Source organism: Salminus brasiliensis, chromosome 13 (assembly GCF_030463535.1).
Source record: "Salminus brasiliensis chromosome 13, fSalBra1.hap2, whole genome shotgun sequence".
NCBI lineage: Eukaryota > Metazoa > Chordata > Actinopteri > Characiformes > Bryconidae > Salminus > Salminus brasiliensis.
In genome coordinates, this window is record NC_132890.1 from 11205260 (window position 1) to 11225002 (window position 19743).

The following is a 19743-nucleotide window of genomic DNA, read 5'->3' on the forward strand; positions in this document are numbered from 1 at the left end:
CAACCTCTGCCTTTCTTAAAATAATAATAATAATAATCATCATCATGAAGATCCTTTTTTTAAGGTATGGTTTAGTTTGGTAGAATGAAGCTAGCCTTACCAGTGTGCTCTGTATGTGCGAGAGCAGGCAAATTCTAGTTTGCCCACAATGCAGCAGGCGTACTGGAGGACTGGTTGTGGGGGAAATGGTACCCATGTTTAAGCTCAATGCAGTCATTTAATAGGCTGTTAAACTTAATTTTTAAGATATGATTTAAAACAGGGCAGGCCACAGCATTACAGTTCTGCACATGGCATGAATAACAAGTATTTGTTTGAATAGACAGGGCCAGGCTCCACAATTGAGCAAGAATGCTTCTATTGATCTCTGTATGCTGACTAAAAACACACATGAGCATTTGTTTTAGGAATGGGGAAGATCACATTCACCCCACCCGAGACAAACCCGAAGCTATGCTTGAAGTAGGAATTAGCAGGATAAGGGAGTAGCAGTCATTGCTTACTCCACACAGCAAGAGAAAAAAAATCTCGGCTATGCAATTAGGATGTTTTCCTATCTGTAGTGTTTAGGTTGCTTCTGTAGATAATCAACCGTATGTTGGACACAAATCAGTGTTTGTAGGAACACAAAGCTTTAGTAGAGCAAGGTTCGGGAGGTATTTTACAGGTTACACACTGCCATGAGCCTTTGCTTTGCCTTGTACCAACACATTGTCAATCTGAGATTAGGATCACTGTGCTAGGAGGCCCTGCACAATTTAGCTCCAGCATGTAAGCAAGTTCTTTAGGAGATGGAAAACCTGGTAAGCATCAAGGAGCAGGCTCACACATGCCTAGTTTATCCTGTTTTATCAGTCCAAGTACTGTGGTCAGTTTTGTTTTAAACCCAATAATCTCAAGTTTCTCCACTTTCCTGTGGAGCTTGCTACTTCAGGTCACACCGTTTTCCCACCACAAAGACTAGGATGCAAGAAAACATGAAAGCCACAGAGGCAGAATTGTGCTTAAGCACACAGGTATAAACCTGCAAAAATACCACAAAACACTACTGTTCAACCCACATGCTGCAAAGATTAATGAAGACACCAAACACCCAACTGAGATACCAGTCAGTCCAACAAGTGCAAGACCTAATGCTGCCACCTACAGTATAAAGCATGGACTACTCTGGCACCTGGGTGTACCACATACAGAAATGTATACCCCAACTAAAAAGGAATATGTACTGGGAATGTAAGACTATGTTGAAATTGCTATACTGTATCAATTCTTTAACAACTTTGTTTCCTTGCTAATATTGGTGGCAGACATTAGTTCATTGTATGTTGCTTAAACCCCCTACAGCTAGATTAGTGCTGCGCTAGCTTCAGATCCCACTGTTCCAACTGCAAAAAAACAAAACAAAAAAAACAATTCACAAATAAACTTAACCTTTGCATGTATAATTGTTCCACATTTTCCTAAAATCTAATTGTAAAAATATATTTTGAGTCATAACCACTTTAACATGACATCATCATGACAGCCTAGTCAACACACAGCTTTAACAAACTGGGAGTCTGAACATGACTCAAGGTTTTTAAAAGGCCAATGCATAAAGCTGAGAGGAATAATCCCACACCCCCATTTTTAATAAATAAAGTTCTGTCAAACATGCCAATTCATTGCATGCATTACTTTTACCAGTCAGCCATCACACAAAAGTATGCACAAAACTGCCTACTTGTGTCCCAAACACCCACTATTGCCTTTAGTTTTTCTGCCACATGGTAGACAAACTTTCCTTTTCCCAGTCAGTTTCATGCCATTTAGCCATGAGTCACAAACTGATCATGCAAACCTGCATTTTAAGAACAGAATTACAAAATCAACTCGAAGCCCTGGTGGGAACAGAACCATAAGTACACAATAAAAGTCTCTTTAAAAAAAATTGACTTCAGATGTTTATTGTTTGAAACCACTGCCAGATTGCCACTTATGAACAGCACTTTATTTAGTTGCGGGAGCAGGAGCAGCTGTTGCTGCTGGTTTCTTGGCCTTCCTAACCCTCTTCACCTTGGGCTTCAGCATCTTGGCCTTGATCTGCACAGATGAAGACTCATTAGCATATGTTTATGAAGTATATGGTTCAGTCAGTGAGTTGAGAAAAACAAAACAATTGCTTATGCTTTAGGTACACATACCTCAGGTTTGTGCTGAAGGATGGCACGACGACGTGCTGTCTTGGCGTAAGGATTGAGTTTCATCATTATCCTCAGGTTCTTAAGTGGGTTCTTCTTGAGGACTCTGCGCTGAATCTTTCTCCTACAAAATAAAAAAAAGGTTACAAACAATTCAAAACAAGCAAATGCATTAGAAAATCCTGGCATTAAGTGGGCAAACAGGAGTGTAATGAAGCATTATTTGACACTAGAGGTCTTACTTGGGTGCACGAAGTGCTTTCAGGACTTCCTCACTCTGCAGGAGTCTACTGAGATCTGTGTTGGTCATTTTGTGCATTGGCAAGCTGGAAAAGAAAGTTCAAACCATTTAACAGGCAGCATTTTAAGGCCTTAACTAAATATATTCATAAAGACCAAACTGACTCAGAACTTCTAAAAAAATCATGGTATTCATAAACACGGACCAGAAGTGGAAGCTCATCACTGCAGTTCAGAAAATCTTGCCCTTTATGGGCCTGAAATCAAAAGAACTTACTTGTAGTCCACTTTGAGGGTGGAAGCCTTGCGCCAGGTGCCATAAAGTTCATCCAGCTTGCGGAAAGCGCTTTCAGTCCAGATGCAGAAGCGACCAATGTGACCACCAGGGGCAAGTTTAAGGAGGTCCAGTTTGCCCACTTGCTGCAGTGTGATACCTGAGGACAAGCCAAAAATAGGGCAAAAATGTTAAGACAGCCAAATGCAGTTAACTAAAGTCTACCTTACCTAAACCCAGCTAACTCAGCGCTTCAACAAAAATCACAGGATTCATAAACACGGACCTGAAGTGAAACTCATCACAGCTCAGGGGAATTGGATATTCATTTATACAAGTGTTCTAGACCATACCTGGGATATTTCTGAAAGCCTTTGTGACACCACCATCTTCGTTGTAGATGATACATGGGCCCTTGCGTTGAATGCGTCTGCGGTTTCTCATTTTACCCTTGCCGGCACGCATGCGCTGGGAGGCGTAAACCTGTTGGAATAAAATAAGCAAAAAATGAAACTATCATCCAACCCATAAATAACTGCACAGATGTGGACTAGCTACATATAAAAGCCACCATCACCTTCTTGATGTCGTTCCATGCCTTGAGCTTCTTCAGCAAAAGCACTGCCTCCTTGGTCTTCTTGTATCCCTCGACTTTGTCATCAACAACAAGCGGGACCTCAGGAATCTCCTCAATTCGGTGTCCTGCGATACAGTGACAAATTCTTAACAGGCAAAAGAATGAATCATGATCACTCAACATGTTCATGTACTGGACTGACCAAGATAGGCATTGGGGTAGCATTTCACCTGCTTTTAATTTGGGGTAACTTGTCTACAGATGCTTACTCACCTTTGGCCATGACCAGGGCAGGGAGCGCAGAGGCTGCCAGGGCAGAGCAGATGGCATAGCGCTTCTGGGTGACGTTGATCCTGCGATGCCAACGGCGCCAGGTCTTGGTGGGGGCAAACATGCGGCCACCACGACACATCTACACTTCAGTCAAGGGTCACTGAACTTATAGGAGCATAACACTGAAAAATCAGTTTCTCAAGATCACAGAACCTGCTCAGAATCAATGTTCGTCAGCCTTCAACACCAGCATGTGACAGCAGGCAACTGTCGCTGTGTGCCGAGTAAGACGCAAATTACACCATCACAGCAAGCAAGTTTATAAAATGTTCACTTGCACAACCAAGCTCACGGGCAACTAAATAGCATGCGAGTTCACACATGACAAGGATACGTTTCCGAAGGCACCCTGGCCAGAGCGGTGGGTACCACCACCACGCACTCTGGGAATACGGGCCACAGCTCTGCCTGTGCCCCAGGACTCGGCACTGGTCTGGTGACCTGAAGAAAGCAGGGGGGGAAACAACTTTAGAATGACATCATGCTATAGTCCTATCTGAAGCAAATAAGTGTCTTAAGCCTAGAAACTGCCTTCAGATCTGTTCATCTTCAATTTTAGAGTAATGGTGAAACAGGAACAGAACAAGTTTCCTATGTCTGACAAATACTCACCGGCCAATTCACTGACAGCATAGGGCTGACGCTTGTTCTTGCGCATGTTGGTGTGCACAAAGTTGACAACATCTGGGCGGATGGGAGCCTTAAACACGGCAGGCATCACCACATTTTTGCCTGAGGTCTCACCTTTCTCGGAGTAGACCGAGATTAACGGTCGGGCACAAGCCTGCAATTCAAGAACACAAAGTTATGCCTTCGTTTCACCAGTAATGGTGAAGTTACTTTTAAACCATTAACGTGCATTTTGCTCAGCTTTGGTTGTCGTCACCCCTCTGCACCAGCATTAGACAGCAGGCAACTGTCACTGGTTACAGAGTCGGACGCAAATTACACCATCATGGCAAAATCAAGAGTCCATGCTAGCAGGTTATTTAAATCTCAATTTAGAAAACATCCTGGCCTGCAACATGCTCTACTTTCATACTAAGCATTGCATGACCAAGTTGTCACGTTTTAAGGGGCAATGCAGAAATTCTTGGGAACATTTCTATCGGCCCATTTATAGAGAAATGAACAAATTCAGATTGTCAAAGTGAAAACGGCCAAAAGTGAGATTTTTGCCACGTTATGCATAATTTACATGCAAGCATAATCAATGAGGTTACTAGCACTAGCTAGCCAGCTGACAACAGCCAGCTACCGGAGTAAACGACATTAAAAAAATTTAACTTACCCAAATTTAATATCAGTATTACGACCAACATGTTTTCACCACTGTGATAGTAAGTGATAAAGCGCTTATTTCGTTGAGCAACTTACTAACGTAGCTACTACTCACAAGGCCTGTGTCTGTAAGGCTAACCTACTCAAGAGGACACTTTTTACTACATGAAACTTCGCGGTAGCAGCAAAAGGATGCCATTTAACGCCGACAAAAGAACTAAACAAACAACCTGAATGTGTAAATTGCAATACAGCTCAATTTCACATTATTTAAGGACGTTAAATTAGCCATGTAGCTCCAGCTAACCGAGCCGCTCACACGTGTATCTCCGTAAAACCGTACAAGTGTTCAAAATGGCTCCCGCGAGTACTAAGCCCGGCCTTACTGGAAAAACCACTAATATTATGAACTCCCTTGACAAAACGGGTCACCCTACACACTTGGAATACACCCTTAATAACGCAGTCATAAAATCATGTTCAGAGAAACGCGAAATGTGCGTTTATTCTCACCATTTTGAAATTATTTCACGGCTCGCCAGGAACCACGCTCCTCTCTCAATGGCGGCCACGGAAGAAAAGGAAGAGTACAGCACACCGTCACCACCATATACATCCGACAAACGCATCACTTCCGTCTTGCGCTCGTCTACTTAATCTTTGGTTTTGTTTTTATTAACAAATACCCAACTTTCTCTTAAACTGATATTCATGTTCTGACATTTAAGCAAACGTCTGCTGTGGCTACGAAAAACGGAGAATAATAGTATTATATGGGACTATACTCAGGGACTATAGGACGACTGGCGGATGAAAGACGTGGCGGCCGGACTACTTTCCGAGTTTCTTTACTTTAATAATATAATTTGTTAAACCGTGTAAAATTAAACTCGTATGTATATATTAAATTAAATACGTTATTGTGTTAGAAATTAAAAAATATATATATAATATTTGTATGTTTAAATTACGCATGTTTCTTGAAGTAGGCGTGAACCAATGACTTGTGACCTTGATGACGTAAACGTGGCGGGCTGTTTTAGTAACTCTGTAAGAAACAGGATTCACGCAGACAGTCGAGGCAGTTTAATGCATTTAAGATCATGAGAGAGAACATTATTCCAGATGCTAACAGCTTCATTCGGTTTCTCAAGTAAGTGCTTTTATTAAATGCTTAGTTTTTCTAGTTTTTTAGCCTTTACAGAGTTTTAACGTAGCGCTGCCAGTTACTGTGGTTTGAGCCTGGGGTGGGAAACTGACAGCACATCTCTCTGTACTGTCACTACATAGAGAAATTCTTATTCCCACACATGATGTATACGTTAACTACTGTTGTTTGCACTACCTCTCTCACACACTTGTGTATGTTGCTTGTTTATTTGCTGTGTAGTCTGTATGTTGTTTTCCTTGTATGGTCTGATTATTGGTTGTATACTATGTATATTGTGTATTCTTTCTAAATTGTATTGCCAGAACCCAATTCCTTGTGTGTGTGTGTCAACATGCTTGGCTAATAATAATAATAATAATAATAATAATAATAATAATAATAATAATAATCTGATTCTGATCCTGATTTTTCCACCAGGTCATGCCAGGATGACAACGCGGACTCCTGGACTTATCAGGTAGAACTGACTAACCAATGTGCAGCCTTTTCTACATACATAGTGGTGAAGAAACCAAAACCTTATCTTATTGTATGCCTTTTCTGGTCTTACAGGAGAATATTAAAATGTCCAAGCACAAGGATGAGCCTCTTCTTAGCCTAATTCAAGGAAACCAGTCTGTATTTATCTGTGAGGAAATGGTAAGTAAGCCAGAGTAAATCTGCAAACTGTGAACCTTACTAGTTCATTACTGACTTTTATTTTCTTTTGAAAAGCCACCAAGGCATGAGGTGGAGGTAACACAAAGCTCGGAGGAAACCAGCCTTGTTGAAGATGTGTCTGTTAAACTGGAGCAGTTTGACATTGGGCCACTACCTCTCACCATCAATAGAGCAAGGTGAGAGAAGCTTTTTTTCATGTAGCTATTGGCTAAAGTTTAGATAAACACTTGGAAATGTCTGAAAAACACCAATGCATCATTTCTGGTATGTAACATACCTCAGAATTAAAAGGAGAAGACCATTAATCCACATTTAAACTAAAGTATTGTAAAATTGACTCATTAAAGTGTTTTTAAGCATTAGATAAACATCCCAACAAATCAGCATGTTCACATTTAAAGGCTTTACTAAAAGTAAAGCGAGCGAGCAGCCTTGGGTCTCTCCTTGGTTAAGTTCAGTCAAAATGGTGTCCATCGTGCATCCGGATGACATCTACAACAGTCACTCTCATACAACAGTCAGACTCCTGGCTCTAAGGGTTCTTAAGTAATCAGCACATACCTTCTCCTCCAGTTTCACAATGATCGACATACTACAATAACACAGTTCTGCTACCATAGGTAGTGCTGCCGTGTCTGGTAAAATAGGTTATAGATGAATTCAATCCACTGCTTATCATAATCACAACAACCTTCTCAAAAAAAGATGATCTAACTGTGGACTGTGCCGATATCCAGTTTTTCATGTCTGTTAACATTTATAAACTGTAGAAAATAGCACTACAACTATGTAGATTGGTGTCATGGAGGCACATGGCATAAAGTTGTTTTCTGTAGGGTTGCAAAATAGCGTAACCTTAATGTAACCTTCTGTTTTTCAGAAATACGTCATTGAATGGTGGCTTAAAATATTAAATGTATATATTTGTTGAATACCTCATTAAAAGATATACATTATTTACACATACTTCATAGTAGTCACATTGTACCTTCCAGTGTATGAGCTTTAATGTTTTCTCTGGTTGCACAGACAGCTGCTGTCCTGGTACACCATGTCTCAGAATCCCAACATGCCCCAGGTGGAAGCTCATGTACTGCCCCCTCTTTGGGTACGCTGCGACATGTCTGACCCTGCTGGCATATCATGGCTGGGAGCAGAGACAATCTATGCTGGGAGCAAGGCTACAGCAGTCAAACTGTACACAGTCAGTTGTAAAGGTAATGTCTTGACCTTAACATTCAACTTGATCTCTGAAAGCACTGCATTGTATTATGCATTGTGTGCTATGTACAAGCATATCGATCAGTGAACACAATGGTAAAAGTATCAAATACACAAATGATTTGTTTCCCAAACTTATACTTTATTTTCGATCTTATGTCTCTTACAGGAGCAACAGCAGATGATACCTCTTTCATCACAATGGAACAGCTTAAACAAGAGCATCAGAACAGACACAATTCATCAGCAGTAAGACCAGATCAGATCTGTTCCTCCTTCTTTAATGTTGATGATCAGAATCATGGTCATCTGTGCCATGTCTTAACTTATTTGTACAACTCCTGTCTCCTGTAGGTGGTGACAAAAGGCTGGGCTGAGTACAACCTCTTCTGCTCAGTGAAGGAGGAAAGCCTGGTTATCGACTCTCAGAGCAGCGTAACAGCCTTTTTCAGGTGGACTAACGTTGAGAAGATCCTGGAGACCCCTCCCCTGTCATCTACAGTGACTCTGGTGAACATTTTATCTTGTAATATTCACCTTGTAACCGATGAATGTTTGTCCTAATTCTTTGTTTTCTGGATTATGTGCAGCATATCAAGGTGACAGTTGGAGACATCAGGAGCCCATTGTATCAGACTTACAGAGAGCTGGAATTCCTCCTGGTATGTGTGATCCAGCAAAGCCATAAGAACATAAAGTTTGTTAGATACACCTTCCTACTAGCAACCGAATATGTTGCATGTGTTATGATATAGTGAAATGGAGACATACATTTGAGCCTATGCACCCTACAGTTATTCCTGTAGATTGTGGGACTGTTAGTGTTATGTTTTTAACTAGGACATGAAGCACAACTTTAGTGGAACAGTGGAGTAAAGTGGACAGGACATGTTTATTCATGCAAAATGACACGTTGCCAAATATTGGAGAAATAATAATAATTGTTTGTCTGGGTAGCGTTATGTTATTTTTTTGTTATTATTTATTTATTTATTTATGCATTTTACTCATTTTTATTAATCATCACTAGGCCTCACTAGTTGCATCTCCTTCAACAAGGCTGGAGCATTATCAGCCATTGTCAGTTAACTTGATGGCACTCCGATGTGATGCTCTTACAAACCTTTATTGTACCTGTTTCTGGTGCCTTATCACACAAAAGATTCTATAGGCAGGTCAACCCAGTATATACTAATCTGTTCTAGCACAGTAAAATACCACATCTAGATCCATTCCATGTATAAGAGTACTTTTACCTTACAGACACTGGCTGAAGGATTGAGGACTGGGGAGATTGAGTGGTTGGAACCACTGGAGACACGATCTACTGTGGACTTAACCAGAGTGCTCATTGAGGGTGACCTTTCACATCGCTTTGGTGTTAACCATAGTATTTTCTCCTAGAGTTTAATGTACTTGTTAAATATGCTGTTCCCTCCTTGTCCTAGAGCTGGAGAATATTGCAAATGCAGTGCCAGGCCAGAATTTGAAAGGATCAGAGGTAAAATGAAATGTAAAGTAGTGGTTAATTATCCAATTAAATATATGTTTATAATACTTTTATTTGTATAGTTTTCACAATCCTGAGATCACTTTACGGGATTATGCTTTTTGCATTTCTGGGTTTATAGCTCATCTAACCTAATCTAATTTTATTGTGACAGAATCAGAAGACCAAGACAGACACAGTACTGGGCTATGGCACCATGCTAATGGAGAGAGGAGACCTGGATTTCACAGAGCAGCTCTGGGAGAAGATGAGGAAAAGTGAGTGTTTTTTAACATTAGTATGACCACAGATAAATAAAGCATAAGCTTTATGGTAACTTTATGTACAAAATATGCTTGTGCTCTATCGACACAATATTTTCTTATTTCTTGGTAGGTGTGACCTCATATCAAGACATAACAGACTCCTTTAAATTAGTCATCAAAGCTGTACGATTTGGTCAGATTAAACCCTGGGTATGTAATCTAAATGCCTTTGTAATTTGTAATGGATATTGCCCAATATTTAGAGATCTTTTCCACTCCACTTTAAATAAAACTTTATATATCACAGATGCTAGTCTAATTTTAAATTTTTTATGTATGTGTTTGTCCTGCATAGGTTCATAGGGACAGCAGCAGTTCTCTAAGTAAGCTGATAGTGCAGTCATACCAGCAGCAGGTGGACACAGTGCCTCTCACTGGCCTCACCCCTGCCATCATGCTTCTGGAGCTGGGTCTGGACAAGATGAGGAAAGACTACATCAACTATCTTGTTGGTAATAATGCTAATGTCATCATAGGGCAGTTTTATAGCTAGCAGTCTCCACAGTCTGTTTGTACTGTATAATAGCTATGATATAATAATCTCATACTGTTTATGAGAGAGTCAACAATTAAGGAACAGTATGTGAAGTTACAAAAGTGTATTGAAGGTTTCTGAAAGGAATTGCATACAAAGACTGAAGAAAGTTGTTGTTTGTTGCCCCTGTCAGGGAAGGAGCTGACAACTCTTAACCATCTGGTGAGAACTTCCAGCCTTTCTGTAAATTGGTAAGAATCTGATGTGTGCGCATAAGCATTAACTGTCTCTGCGCTGTATTTTTGTGTGATGGGTGATCTTCAGAGCTACTACCTCAGCAGTGATGTGGACCTGCAGGAGCAGGTTATAAGACTGAGGAAACTGCACCACCTGCTGGAGATCCTGGGCACCTGTAGCAGCTTTCTCAACCTGCCTCATGAGCGCCTCTTCTTTTTCACTCAGTCAGTCAGCCACTCATTTGTTCTTTCCTGTGTCCATCATATCTACATTTATTGATGGATTTTCTTTGGTCTTTTCCTCCTTTAATTTTAGGTCATGTTTGCAGTACTACAAAACAGCGCCGTATAATGAAGACCATGTGTTTGAGATGCAATTCAAACCTGCTCTAATCAGCCACTTCTATCAGACGTAAGAAAAAGCATAATTCACTTCAGTAACATTTTGGGTTGTGTGTGTAATCTAGTTAGGTTGTATCTTGTATTACATGGGGCAACAGATAATGATGTGACATGCTTTATTGTGTGTGTGTATGTGTATGTGTGTGAAGACCCTCACCAAGCAATTTATTAGGAACACTGCACTAATACTGGTAGATTCCACAATATGTTGAAATCGTTCCTTTGAGATTCTGATCCATGTTGGCATGATTGCCACACAAAATTCCTACGGCTTTTTCAGATGGTTTTCATGCTTAGAATATCTTGTTCTACCACACTCTGAGCACCTTTCACAAGTTCATAAACCAGTTTAAGAGACTTTTGCTATGTAACATGCTGCATCATCATTTTGAAAGTAACCAGTTGGGTAAATTGTAGCAATAAAGGGATGAGAATAGTCATTCAAGTTTCTCCAGTCTTCAACTGACCTCTCACATTACCATGGTGTATCCATCTGCAGAACTGCTGCTCACTGGATGTTTCTTTATTGTCTCATTCTGAGAAAACTCTAGAGACTGTTTTTCTGAAAGTCCCTAGAGATCAGCAGTTCTAGAAATACTCAAACCAGCCTGCCTGACATCAACAATCAGCGCACTCAAAATCACAATGATCACATTTTTTTGATTGGCTGGTTAGATAACTGCATGAATGTGTATGTGTATGCAATCTTTTGTCAGAGAGCAGCCAATGTCTTGGGGAGTGGAAGTGTCCAGTGGACAGGGCTCACGAGAGGTCAAGACCTCCTGGCATCTCAGTGATAAACCACTAGTGGATCACATTGCCTTTGACTCAGGTGAAACCGTAAACATTGCCTTTACACATATTACCTCAAGGAAGCCTCTTCCCTTATTTGGCATGATATTAATTTTCCACATGATTTTCCACAAGATGAGCATTTAGTGGTTAGGCAAAACGGGCTCATTTGAACTCCTGTTCTTTAGGTCTGCCACTGGAGGTCTCAGTGAGTGCAGAGAACGAGAAAGCTGCCTACTTCAGAACTATGGTGTGCTGCAGTCTGGCCAACTTCACTTAGCAGGTCAGTGTCAGTCAACAGGTGAAGTCTGTGCATTGATTATGAGGTTTATTTGAAGAATTAAAGTAGATGTTAACCTTTAGACACAATATTTATCTTTTTCCTAATATATTAATATTATGTATAATGACTCCCCTCTTTGTTAAATTAGAGGGGCAGTGAATTACTTTATTTTTATACTTTATTTTTCAAAGCAGCTGCATTCATGTGCTTGAAATCCCACTGATTTGGCCCACAGTAAACTGGCATTGAAAACTGTGTGCCTCTTCTATTATTTAGAAATAGTGTGTGAGGGTCAGCCTCTGTGTCTGATTACATGGTAATCTGAATTAGGACCGACCTAAACAATTCTCTGCTAGTTGCGTCTTCTAAGGAGAAACATAAGAAAAACTGCACTGATGAGAATGCAGAGGGTGCACACAGTGGGGACCACAATCTCTGTGACCATCTCCATGTGGCTGGTCAACGGATCTGCAAAACACACGTCCAATAAAGAACGGTCATTACAATTTCATTTGCGTAGCATCACCCAAACAATTTAGTACCATTGTATCACTTATACAGAACAGACCTGTAATTCTGTTGACATTAACAGACCCCGTAAAGGATAAGCACAGAATGTTAGCTTAGCATCACGCAAAATAGATTGGTTTGGTTTTGCAAGACAGAGCACTCAAAGGGTTAATACTATTTTTCAGACATACTTTGACAGGTTCTTGTGCGTGCATGCATGCGTGCGTGCGTGTGTGACCGCTTACCATGAATAAGTCTTAGAATATTGGCAGCTGTACTCCGCTGTTCCTCTAATGAAAAGAGAGAGATGGCCTTAGGGTGGGATCAGGACACCTTAACCCCTTGAGGACTGCTGTGCCAGTGGCACAAAGCTTACTTCCAGCCAACAAGCTGCAAAGGCTGGCATCTTGATTTGGTATTCTCCTATTACCCTTATTACCTTATTACACTTTATTATCCCCCAACCCTAATTAATTTCATTCACTTAATTGCATTGGCTGTATCAGTGGAAAACTTACTCTACTTGACTCAAGCCCTATTGGCAGAAGCAGTGTTTGGCTGACACTGAAAAAAACCCCTCAAATCCCTCCAGCATTCCTCAGGTTGCCACTTCTGATAAGCTTTACTAAGACACTTTTGGCTGTATTGTTTTATTGATGTGTCTACAGCAAGTACCAGTCCTGTACAGCAAGAACTGACAAGACGTAAGATTGGAAGCTGCTGAAATAAGTAAATATTTTTTGGTTTCTGGAGCTGGCCTGGAGATGAGCTGCTAGACATTCTGGCCTCCCTGGCCCAGGGTAGGCCACATCTGGGCTCGCTGAAACCCCTTATTCTTATGACTGGACCACACAGAGACCTTTTTGAGGCTTTCCAGGACAATGCAAGAAGCTTGCCAAGCCAAAAAAAACACATTTCTTCTGACATGTACCCTAGTGCCTAAACTTCATCATGCACTGGCCAAACTTTTGGCATCTCTGCATGATCCTTATTTTCCTTGGATTTTCTTCTAGCTAGAGGGGCAAACAAAGAAAAACCCTGTTAGTGGGTTAGGCTTATGAGGCTCTCTATTCTAGACCCCCACCAAAGCCTTGGTCAGTCTTACTGTCCTTTTGGCTTGCATGCTAAACCCCCTACTGACATAAGTGGCTGGGCAGAAAGTAATTTACAGATTAAGTATTGTTTGGGGTTAGCATAACAGGGTCAGGCAGTACATAGATCAGGAAAATAAATTTTCTGTGTAGTTTAAATTCGGAAAGGGACAATTTATGGCCATTTGTTATGATGCTTTTATGTCTCACTCAGTGTTTTGTATTTTGTTCCCTTTAGGTGGAATCTTTTTTTGTTTGCCCCAGCTAGTTCCTTTCCTCTCTTTGTCTAATGAGGCAGTAGATCTCTGAGGCACTGACCTGCAGCCAGGAGCTGGTTGCTGGAGGAGCACATCTCTATGGCTTTCCTCTTCCAGTTCTCAACCTGCCAATGACCATTCAGAACACATTTATTAGTTGTATAGTGTGTATGTGGAGTTGCATAAAGACACTTTTGCAATACTGTGACTTTTTAGACTTTAACTTTCAGTATTGTCTGGTGGTGTAACCTAGGCTCAGTTGTGATTCACAATACTGGATTCATGATTAAAAAATTATGATTCAGTTTTTGCATAATCTACTAATTGGAGGCAGGAGTGTGGCACATGGTGTAAATCTAGTTGTCCTAGTTAGCTCTAGTGTAAGTTGTAATGTAAATAGCACTTCTTCTCTCTCTAAAATCTGCTTTAGAGGCTCGCAAAAAGGCTTCTACCTGTAAACATCCTGCAGTATTCCTGTATATTGTTGTTCTCTTCAAGCATTGTTGATTTGCTGCATTTGTAATGAAGGCCTTGACAATATCAAACTTTTTCTGTTTTGTCTCTTCCTAAAATCTTTGTCTTTAAACATTGATCAGCCATAACATTAAAACCAAATATTGTGAAGGCACCTCAAAAACGGCTCTGACCTGTTGAGATATGGACTCAAAACATGGCTAGCCTTAAGTTTTTCAGGAGCTTGTGCTACAAGTAACTCCTCTGTGGAATCAGACCAAGCATGCGGGCCTTTACTCCCTACAGCATCAGTGAGCCTTGGGTGCCCAGGACCTTGTTTCTGGTTCACTAGTTGTCCTTCCTTGGCCCACTTTTGGTAGGTACTGACCACTTTATACTGGAAACACCCCACAAGTCTTCTTGGGTTTGGACATGCTCAGACCCACTTTTCAGGCCATTGCAGTTTGGCTTTTGTCAGAGTCTGACTAATGTGTCTGACTTATGTGTACCATTGTAACCAGATCAATGCTAATTTTTACATCAATGGTTTTAATATCATGATTGGTGAGGGTGTATATATATATATATATATATATATATATATATATATATATATATATATATATATATATATATATATATATATATATATATATATATATATATATATATATAATGACATTTTACAAATATTTTGTTTTATAATAGAAATTGCAAAATCTTATTCTTAACAAAAACGCAATGAAAACTAGTACCTCTCTCTGATTAGGGAATCCATTAAAGTTGATGATGCGTTTGTAGTACTGAACGGAGGCCTTGGGGTAGCGGGGTTTATTCTTATTCTTGAAGTCCACATAATACAGGCCAAATCTCTCTGAGTAGCCCTCATCCCATTCAAACTTATCCAGCAGAGACCAGGCAGTATAGCCCTTTACGTTCACTCCATCTCGGATGGCTGCAGGAACAAAAGGTGAATTGGGCTGAGCAATATGTGTTTTATATTGATTTAGTAATGTGGTCAATCACTTGCCTTTCAGCATCTCATTAATGTAGTCCTTATAATACTGCATCCTCCAGTCATCACATAGCTCTGTGCACATCATCTTCTCAGAGACTCCATTTTCAGTGATGTAGATCATCGGGTTCCCATACTGGGTCTGAAGAAGTCATAAACAGTCACAAGTAATGTTAATAAAACCACAATAGAGTCATTGTATATGGATTAAAAACCTTTTAATAAGGGGAACAGTCTTGTAGATGCACCTTGATGAAGTTGAGCAGGCGGCGGAAGCCCCACGGAACAGAGTAGAGCCACTCTGAACCAGGATCAGGCCAGCGTGGGTCCACCAGCTCAGCCAAGTCGCGGTCAGAGAAATAGGTGCTGCCACGGCCTGGAGGGTAGGTCTTCTGGGTGATGTAACGTGTGGTAAAGTGCCCTACTCCCAAGAAGTCACAGGTGCCTTTAATGTAGCTCTTCTCCTGAGAGGAGAAGGTGGGGAGTCGAGATGTTCCCAAGCCCTGCTGAGCGCTTTTTCTCCCTGGACATGAGGTAGGAAGATGAAATGGTGGAAGCATTTGTCTGCTAGGGTTATAAGGCCACAACTTAGTTAGAGTTAAACTCTCTAATTTACACTTTACTCTATATGGAGCTGTCAGACATATGCAGCTAAGAAATGAAGCTTAAACCCCACTGAGCAAAATGTGCACTACATGTCTAAATCTTTGTGGACGGTGCTTTGAATGCATTCACCTAACCTAAGCTGTGCCCATTGCTGGCAAATGCACATACATACTAGTACCTGTGGAGAAGTATTGCAGAAATAATTAGACTCTCAGGTCAACAGATCAACATGAACCTACTGGCATAATGCCTAAACCAAGCATGGGCTAGAGGGGTATTAAGTCCTCCCAGATTTGAGCTGTGGAGCAGTGAAGTTGTGTTCTCTGAAATGATGGAGTTAGGGATGAGCTGAGGTGTTGATCATCCAACATCCTGACCCCAATAAGGCTTTTGTTACTAAATGCAATCTAATCCTCACAGTAGTGCTCCAAAATCAAATAGAAAGCCTTTCCTGGACAATAAAGACAGTTACTACAACAAAACCAGGACGAAACAATGAATGAGCAGGTGTCCCAATACTTTTGTTTTATAGTGTATGTCCAGATCACACACATTTTTCTCAAACTCCTTCATACTCTTCATACTATTGACGCTATATGACGTTATCTAAACCTGTTAACAATATGACATATAGGGTCAGTTTCCTATAGACTTATTGAGCTTAGTCCTATGTTCTCTGACATCAGGCTTAGTCCCAAGCCACTGTATCAGAAACCACATTCACATTCACATTCACATTCACAGTGTAAGCAAGTGTTGATAAGGTGTAAGCTTCCAGGCGTGTTATCTGGCTTAGCCATTCATACTGTACCTGCAATCAGACACCAAACAAGACCTAGCTGACATGCTACGGCTACACTGAAAGAGGAAAACCTCCAGCTTGTGTTTCACTAAACTCAAAACATACCTATGAAGTCCTTCATGACTTGAGGGTAGTCTCCATGGAATAGGGGTGTAGCAAACCAGCCCATGTAGAACTGGACATATCTCTCAGCTGCCTCTATGTCCTTCAGGTTAGTGATGTCCACTGGCTCTCCCCAGTCCCCAGACAGCGAGATCCCCACCATACCTGCAGGAAGGGACCAAAGACCAGATTTATTCAAAGGGCTCTCGAAAGAGGTATAATAAGTAAGTGACTCATGTAAACATATAGATAGATTAGATTAGAGCTAGATTACCATTCTGTTTGTTTCTCCACTGACTGTCATAGGTATGCCACACCTTGGCATGTGCCTGGGATAGGGATAAGGATACAAAATGATCAATAACAGTTCATACAAGCACAGACTTATTACCTATATAATAATTAGGACATCCATCAAGGCCTGCATTCTCTCACCTTGATGATGTGATGAGCAGCCCTGTAGGCACCAGTGCCTCTGAGCTTCAATCCTGGAGCATGTTCTCCTGTTTCATAGCCCTCCACTGCCACAGACTGACACAGAGGTGATGGTCTTACTTTGTATAATAGCACATTCTGCAGTAAAGAGCTTTGGTGTACAGTGAATTAACAAGGCCATACCCATGGGTTATTGAAAGTTATCCAGTGTTTCACACGGTTTCCAAACTTCTCGAAGCACAGGTTGGCAAAGTCGTTGAAGTAATTAACCATGCTGATGTTCTGCCACCCTCCATATTTCTCCTGCAAAAGCTGACAAATCACAGTAACAGTCACTGGCATAGGTTTGTCAGGTTTTTATACTATGGAAAAAAGAAGTTGTTACAGTAAAGGCAATAAGACATGATGGCTGATTACTGTAAGTGCACACCTGAGGCAAGTCCCAATGGTACAAGGTCACAATGGGAGTAATTTTATTTTCCAAAAGCTGGTCAATGAGGGTGTTGTAGTACTTGATTCCTTTTTCATTTACGTGGTCAGCTGCAGACATGGAGACATGACAGACACAACTCTTTTGTAATGCATCTCAGTGTTAAAGATAATAAAAGACAAGCATTATATTGAAGGGATTGCTTCCTTACTTCTGATTCCAGTGGGAATGATCCTGGGCCAGGAGATGGAGAAGCGATAGTGGTTTAGGTTGAGGTCCTTCATCAGAGAGACATCATCCTACACAAAGTACAGATATTTTTTTTTTCCTGCTGAAAGTGTTTAAGAACATCAGATGACAGCAAAGCCAGTTCACAATTTCTCCTGTAATCACCTTCATTTTGTAGTAGCCCTCACATGCTGAGTCTCCTGTATCGTTCAGGAAGACTTTGCCTTTCTTATGAGAGAAGACATCCCAGATGCTTAGTCCTTTGCCATCTCTGTCCCAGGCTCCTTCGGTTTGATAGGCTGAACTGCCGGCACCCCACGAAAATCCTGCCAATGGAGACAAGTGGATACTTCAGGCACCTCCACTGTGGGGCTTGCCTAAGAAAAGTGGAATCTCCCCATTTACTTAAGTAGCACCAAACAAACTTTGGTTTCTGATAGATGGTGGATGCTGAGAGATGCTGGATGCTGGAAGTCACAGTACTTTGAGTATGGGTTTAGGCTACTCTCCCCACCTGCCAAGTTATCTTTCAAGTTCACCTATTTTTTTTATTTTTCTGTATTCAGTGTGGCAAGGTCATACCAGTTGGAAAAGTGCCATAATAGAAGGAGCTGCGGTCGTTCTTTGTCCAGTCGAAGTCCTCAGCCGCAGACAGACACAGCACCAACACAAGCACATGGCACACCAGTCCAGCACAGCGTGGCAGCATGGTATTCCTGCAGCTCACAGCCTTTCAGTAGCACTACACACTCCTGACCAGAGAAAAAGAGGTACCATTAATACACCACCTGCCTCCAATACACATCCTGCTAGTTCAAATCACTACAACCAACAACCACTGTTCAGTGCTGATTCCCCTGATCTCAGGTACAACCTGAACTGATCCAACAATACCAACAGCAGCAGCATCTTAATGGGATTTAATGCATACATCTCGACTATAAGAATGGACTTGCAGCCTCATCCTGTTCTTGCCACCAAATCACAGTTAAAACCAGCTTCTTTGTATTTAATCATACCTCTTACAGGATTATCGCGTATCCAGAACCAAATCCAGGCATCACATTAATGTCCCAGTAGAAAAAAAAACCCTTGTCCAATAACTTGATTTGCATCCACCGTCTCAGCCCTGCCTGCTGCCCAGCCTGGAAGCATCTGAAACACAATCCTCTACTGAGGAGGTCTCATGACCCCAGTGTAGGCCCAAATACCTTCCTATTGAGGGTCAATGGACTGTGAACTCATTTTGCAAGGGTGAGCAGATCTCTTACAAACTAGGGTTTCCCTCTGTAAGCAAAGTTAATGTTGGAGAGGTTGATATGCCTGTGTTTACAGTGGTACCAGTAGCAAGTAAAAGCATATTACAGAAATACTGCAACTCAGCTTAGAAATCTAATGCACACCATATTCAATTGCATAATACAAATCTAATGGCAGGCCTCATTTATGGAAGGCAATATATCTGGTTTACTCAATGGTAATTGGACCACAATTGCAAATGACTTAGACTTACCTTAGCCTTGCTCAGTTAGCACCGGATGTCTGTCTAATGTCAAACCTTACGATAATTGGTGGTACATTTCAAATGTTTTCCCTCAATGGCCTCAAGGAGAGACTGTTGGGATCGGTCATTTGGCCCAATCACGTTTAGAAAGCAGTGTATAATTACTGGCAGAATAGCCATTGTTATTACCTGATGGAACCACCTTTCTCCGGAGCAGTCCGTGTCCTTTTTGTGAGGTTCAGTTTATTGTTGTGTGCTGTTTAGAAAGTGCTGAACTGTTGTACAGGGGGAAACCATTTGCACTGCAATGCAGGACAGGGTGTGTATGGGAGGGGGTCTTGTGTTGTGGTGACCTGATTTTGGCATATCA

The 19743-nt window shown here is 41.2% G+C and overlaps 3 protein-coding genes and 4 non-coding genes across 10 annotated transcripts; 1 reads left to right on the plus strand and 6 right to left on the minus strand.

Annotated features, from left to right (window-relative positions):
• Positions 1–1930: 1930 nt before the first annotated feature.
• On the minus strand, positions 1931–5468 carry rpl4 (ribosomal protein L4). Its single transcript, XM_072694802.1, has 10 exons — positions 5399–5468; positions 4217–4388; positions 3939–4045; positions 3545–3683; positions 3272–3396; positions 3048–3177; positions 2698–2854; positions 2423–2506; positions 2184–2304; positions 1931–2082 (listed from the first exon to the last, which is right to left on the minus strand). The coding sequence occupies exons 1-10, from the start codon at positions 5399–5401 to the stop codon at positions 1990–1992; spliced, it is 1131 nt and encodes a 376-aa protein (XP_072550903.1). The 5' UTR covers positions 5402–5468; the 3' UTR covers positions 1931–1989.
• On the minus strand, positions 2582–2651 carry LOC140576044 (small nucleolar RNA SNORD18). Its single transcript, XR_011981279.1, has one exon. It is a non-coding gene; the product is annotated as a small nucleolar RNA SNORD18 (small nucleolar RNA).
• Positions 2936–3004, minus strand: LOC140576045 (small nucleolar RNA SNORD18). The gene has a single exon (XR_011981280.1). It is a non-coding gene; the product is annotated as a small nucleolar RNA SNORD18 (small nucleolar RNA).
• LOC140576048 (small nucleolar RNA SNORD16) lies at positions 3759–3856 on the minus strand. Its single transcript, XR_011981282.1, has one exon. It is a non-coding gene; the product is annotated as a small nucleolar RNA SNORD16 (small nucleolar RNA).
• LOC140576049 (small nucleolar RNA SNORD16) lies at positions 4468–4565 on the minus strand. Its single transcript, XR_011981283.1, has one exon. It is a non-coding gene; the product is annotated as a small nucleolar RNA SNORD16 (small nucleolar RNA).
• A 458-nt stretch (positions 5469–5926) lies between the features above and the next one.
• Positions 5927–16972, plus strand: zwilch (zwilch kinetochore protein). Of its 3 annotated transcripts, none has more exons than XM_072694799.1 (19): positions 5927–6038; positions 6474–6513; positions 6609–6695; positions 6771–6892; positions 7746–7933; positions 8107–8186; positions 8292–8447; positions 8528–8599; positions 9201–9294; positions 9386–9438; positions 9602–9704; positions 9823–9902; positions 10048–10204; positions 10421–10449; positions 10552–10688; positions 10780–10875; positions 11582–11697; positions 11846–11940; positions 16886–16972. In XM_072694799.1, the coding sequence occupies exons 1-18, from the start codon at positions 5989–5991 to the stop codon at positions 11935–11937; spliced, it is 1752 nt and encodes a 583-aa protein (XP_072550900.1). In that variant the 5' UTR covers positions 5927–5988; the 3' UTR covers positions 11938–11940; positions 16886–16972. The 3 variants fall into 3 exon arrangements, with proteins under 3 accessions (XP_072550900.1, XP_072550899.1, XP_072550898.1); XM_072694798.1 differs by lacking the exon at positions 16886–16972 and adding an exon at positions 13780–14343; XM_072694797.1 differs by lacking the exon at positions 16886–16972 and having other exon boundaries at positions 11846–14343.
• lctlb (lactase-like b) lies at positions 12044–18957 on the minus strand. Of its 2 annotated transcripts, XM_072694795.1 has the most exons (14): positions 18452–18957; positions 18035–18195; positions 17853–17940; positions 17642–17751; positions 17395–17523; positions 17212–17307; positions 17051–17105; positions 16780–16941; positions 15515–15789; positions 15282–15408; positions 15007–15206; positions 13860–13923; positions 12696–12740; positions 12044–12408 (listed from the first exon to the last, which is right to left on the minus strand). In XM_072694795.1, exons 1-14 carry the CDS (start codon positions 18576–18578, stop codon positions 12293–12295), a joined length of 1755 nt encoding a protein of 584 aa, XP_072550896.1. In that variant the 5' UTR covers positions 18579–18957; the 3' UTR covers positions 12044–12292. The 2 variants fall into 2 exon arrangements, with proteins under 2 accessions (XP_072550896.1, XP_072550897.1); XM_072694796.1 differs by lacking the exons at positions 12044–12408; positions 12696–12740 and adding an exon at positions 13390–13463.
• Positions 18958–19743: the final 786 nt, after the last annotated feature.

Excerpts from the sequence above, each read along its gene's own strand:
- rpl4 (XM_072694802.1), bottom strand. Across the intron at positions 4,046-4,216 it reads TGCTGTCAGTGAATTGGCCG|GTCACCAGACCAGTGCCGAG; the intron begins GTGAGTATTTGT and ends TGCTTTCTTCAG. Across the intron at positions 2,507-2,697 it reads ACCCTCAAAGTGGACTACAA|CTTGCCAATGCACAAAATGA; the intron begins GTAAGTTCTTTT and ends TTTCTTTTCCAG.
- zwilch (XM_072694799.1), top strand. The coding sequence starts at position 5,989 with ATGAGAGAGAACATTATTCCAGATGCTAACAGCTTCATTCGGTTTCTC. Across the intron at positions 6,514-6,608 it reads CGGACTCCTGGACTTATCAG|GAGAATATTAAAATGTCCAA; the intron begins GTAGAACTGACT and ends CTGGTCTTACAG. Across the intron at positions 9,705-9,822 it reads CTGGGAGAAGATGAGGAAAA|GTGTGACCTCATATCAAGAC; the intron begins GTGAGTGTTTTT and ends ATTTCTTGGTAG.
- lctlb (XM_072694795.1), bottom strand. The coding sequence starts at position 18,578 with ATGCTGCCACGCTGTGCTGGACTGGTGTGCCATGTGCTTGTGTTGGTG. Across the intron at positions 15,790-16,779 it reads AGTCATGAAGGACTTCATAG|GGAGAAAAAGCGCTCAGCAG; the intron begins GTATGTTTTGAG and ends CCTCATGTCCAG. Across the intron at positions 13,924-15,006 it reads GATTCCCTAATCAGAGAGAG|GTTGAGAACTGGAAGAGGAA; the intron begins GTACTAGTTTTC and ends GGTCATTGGCAG.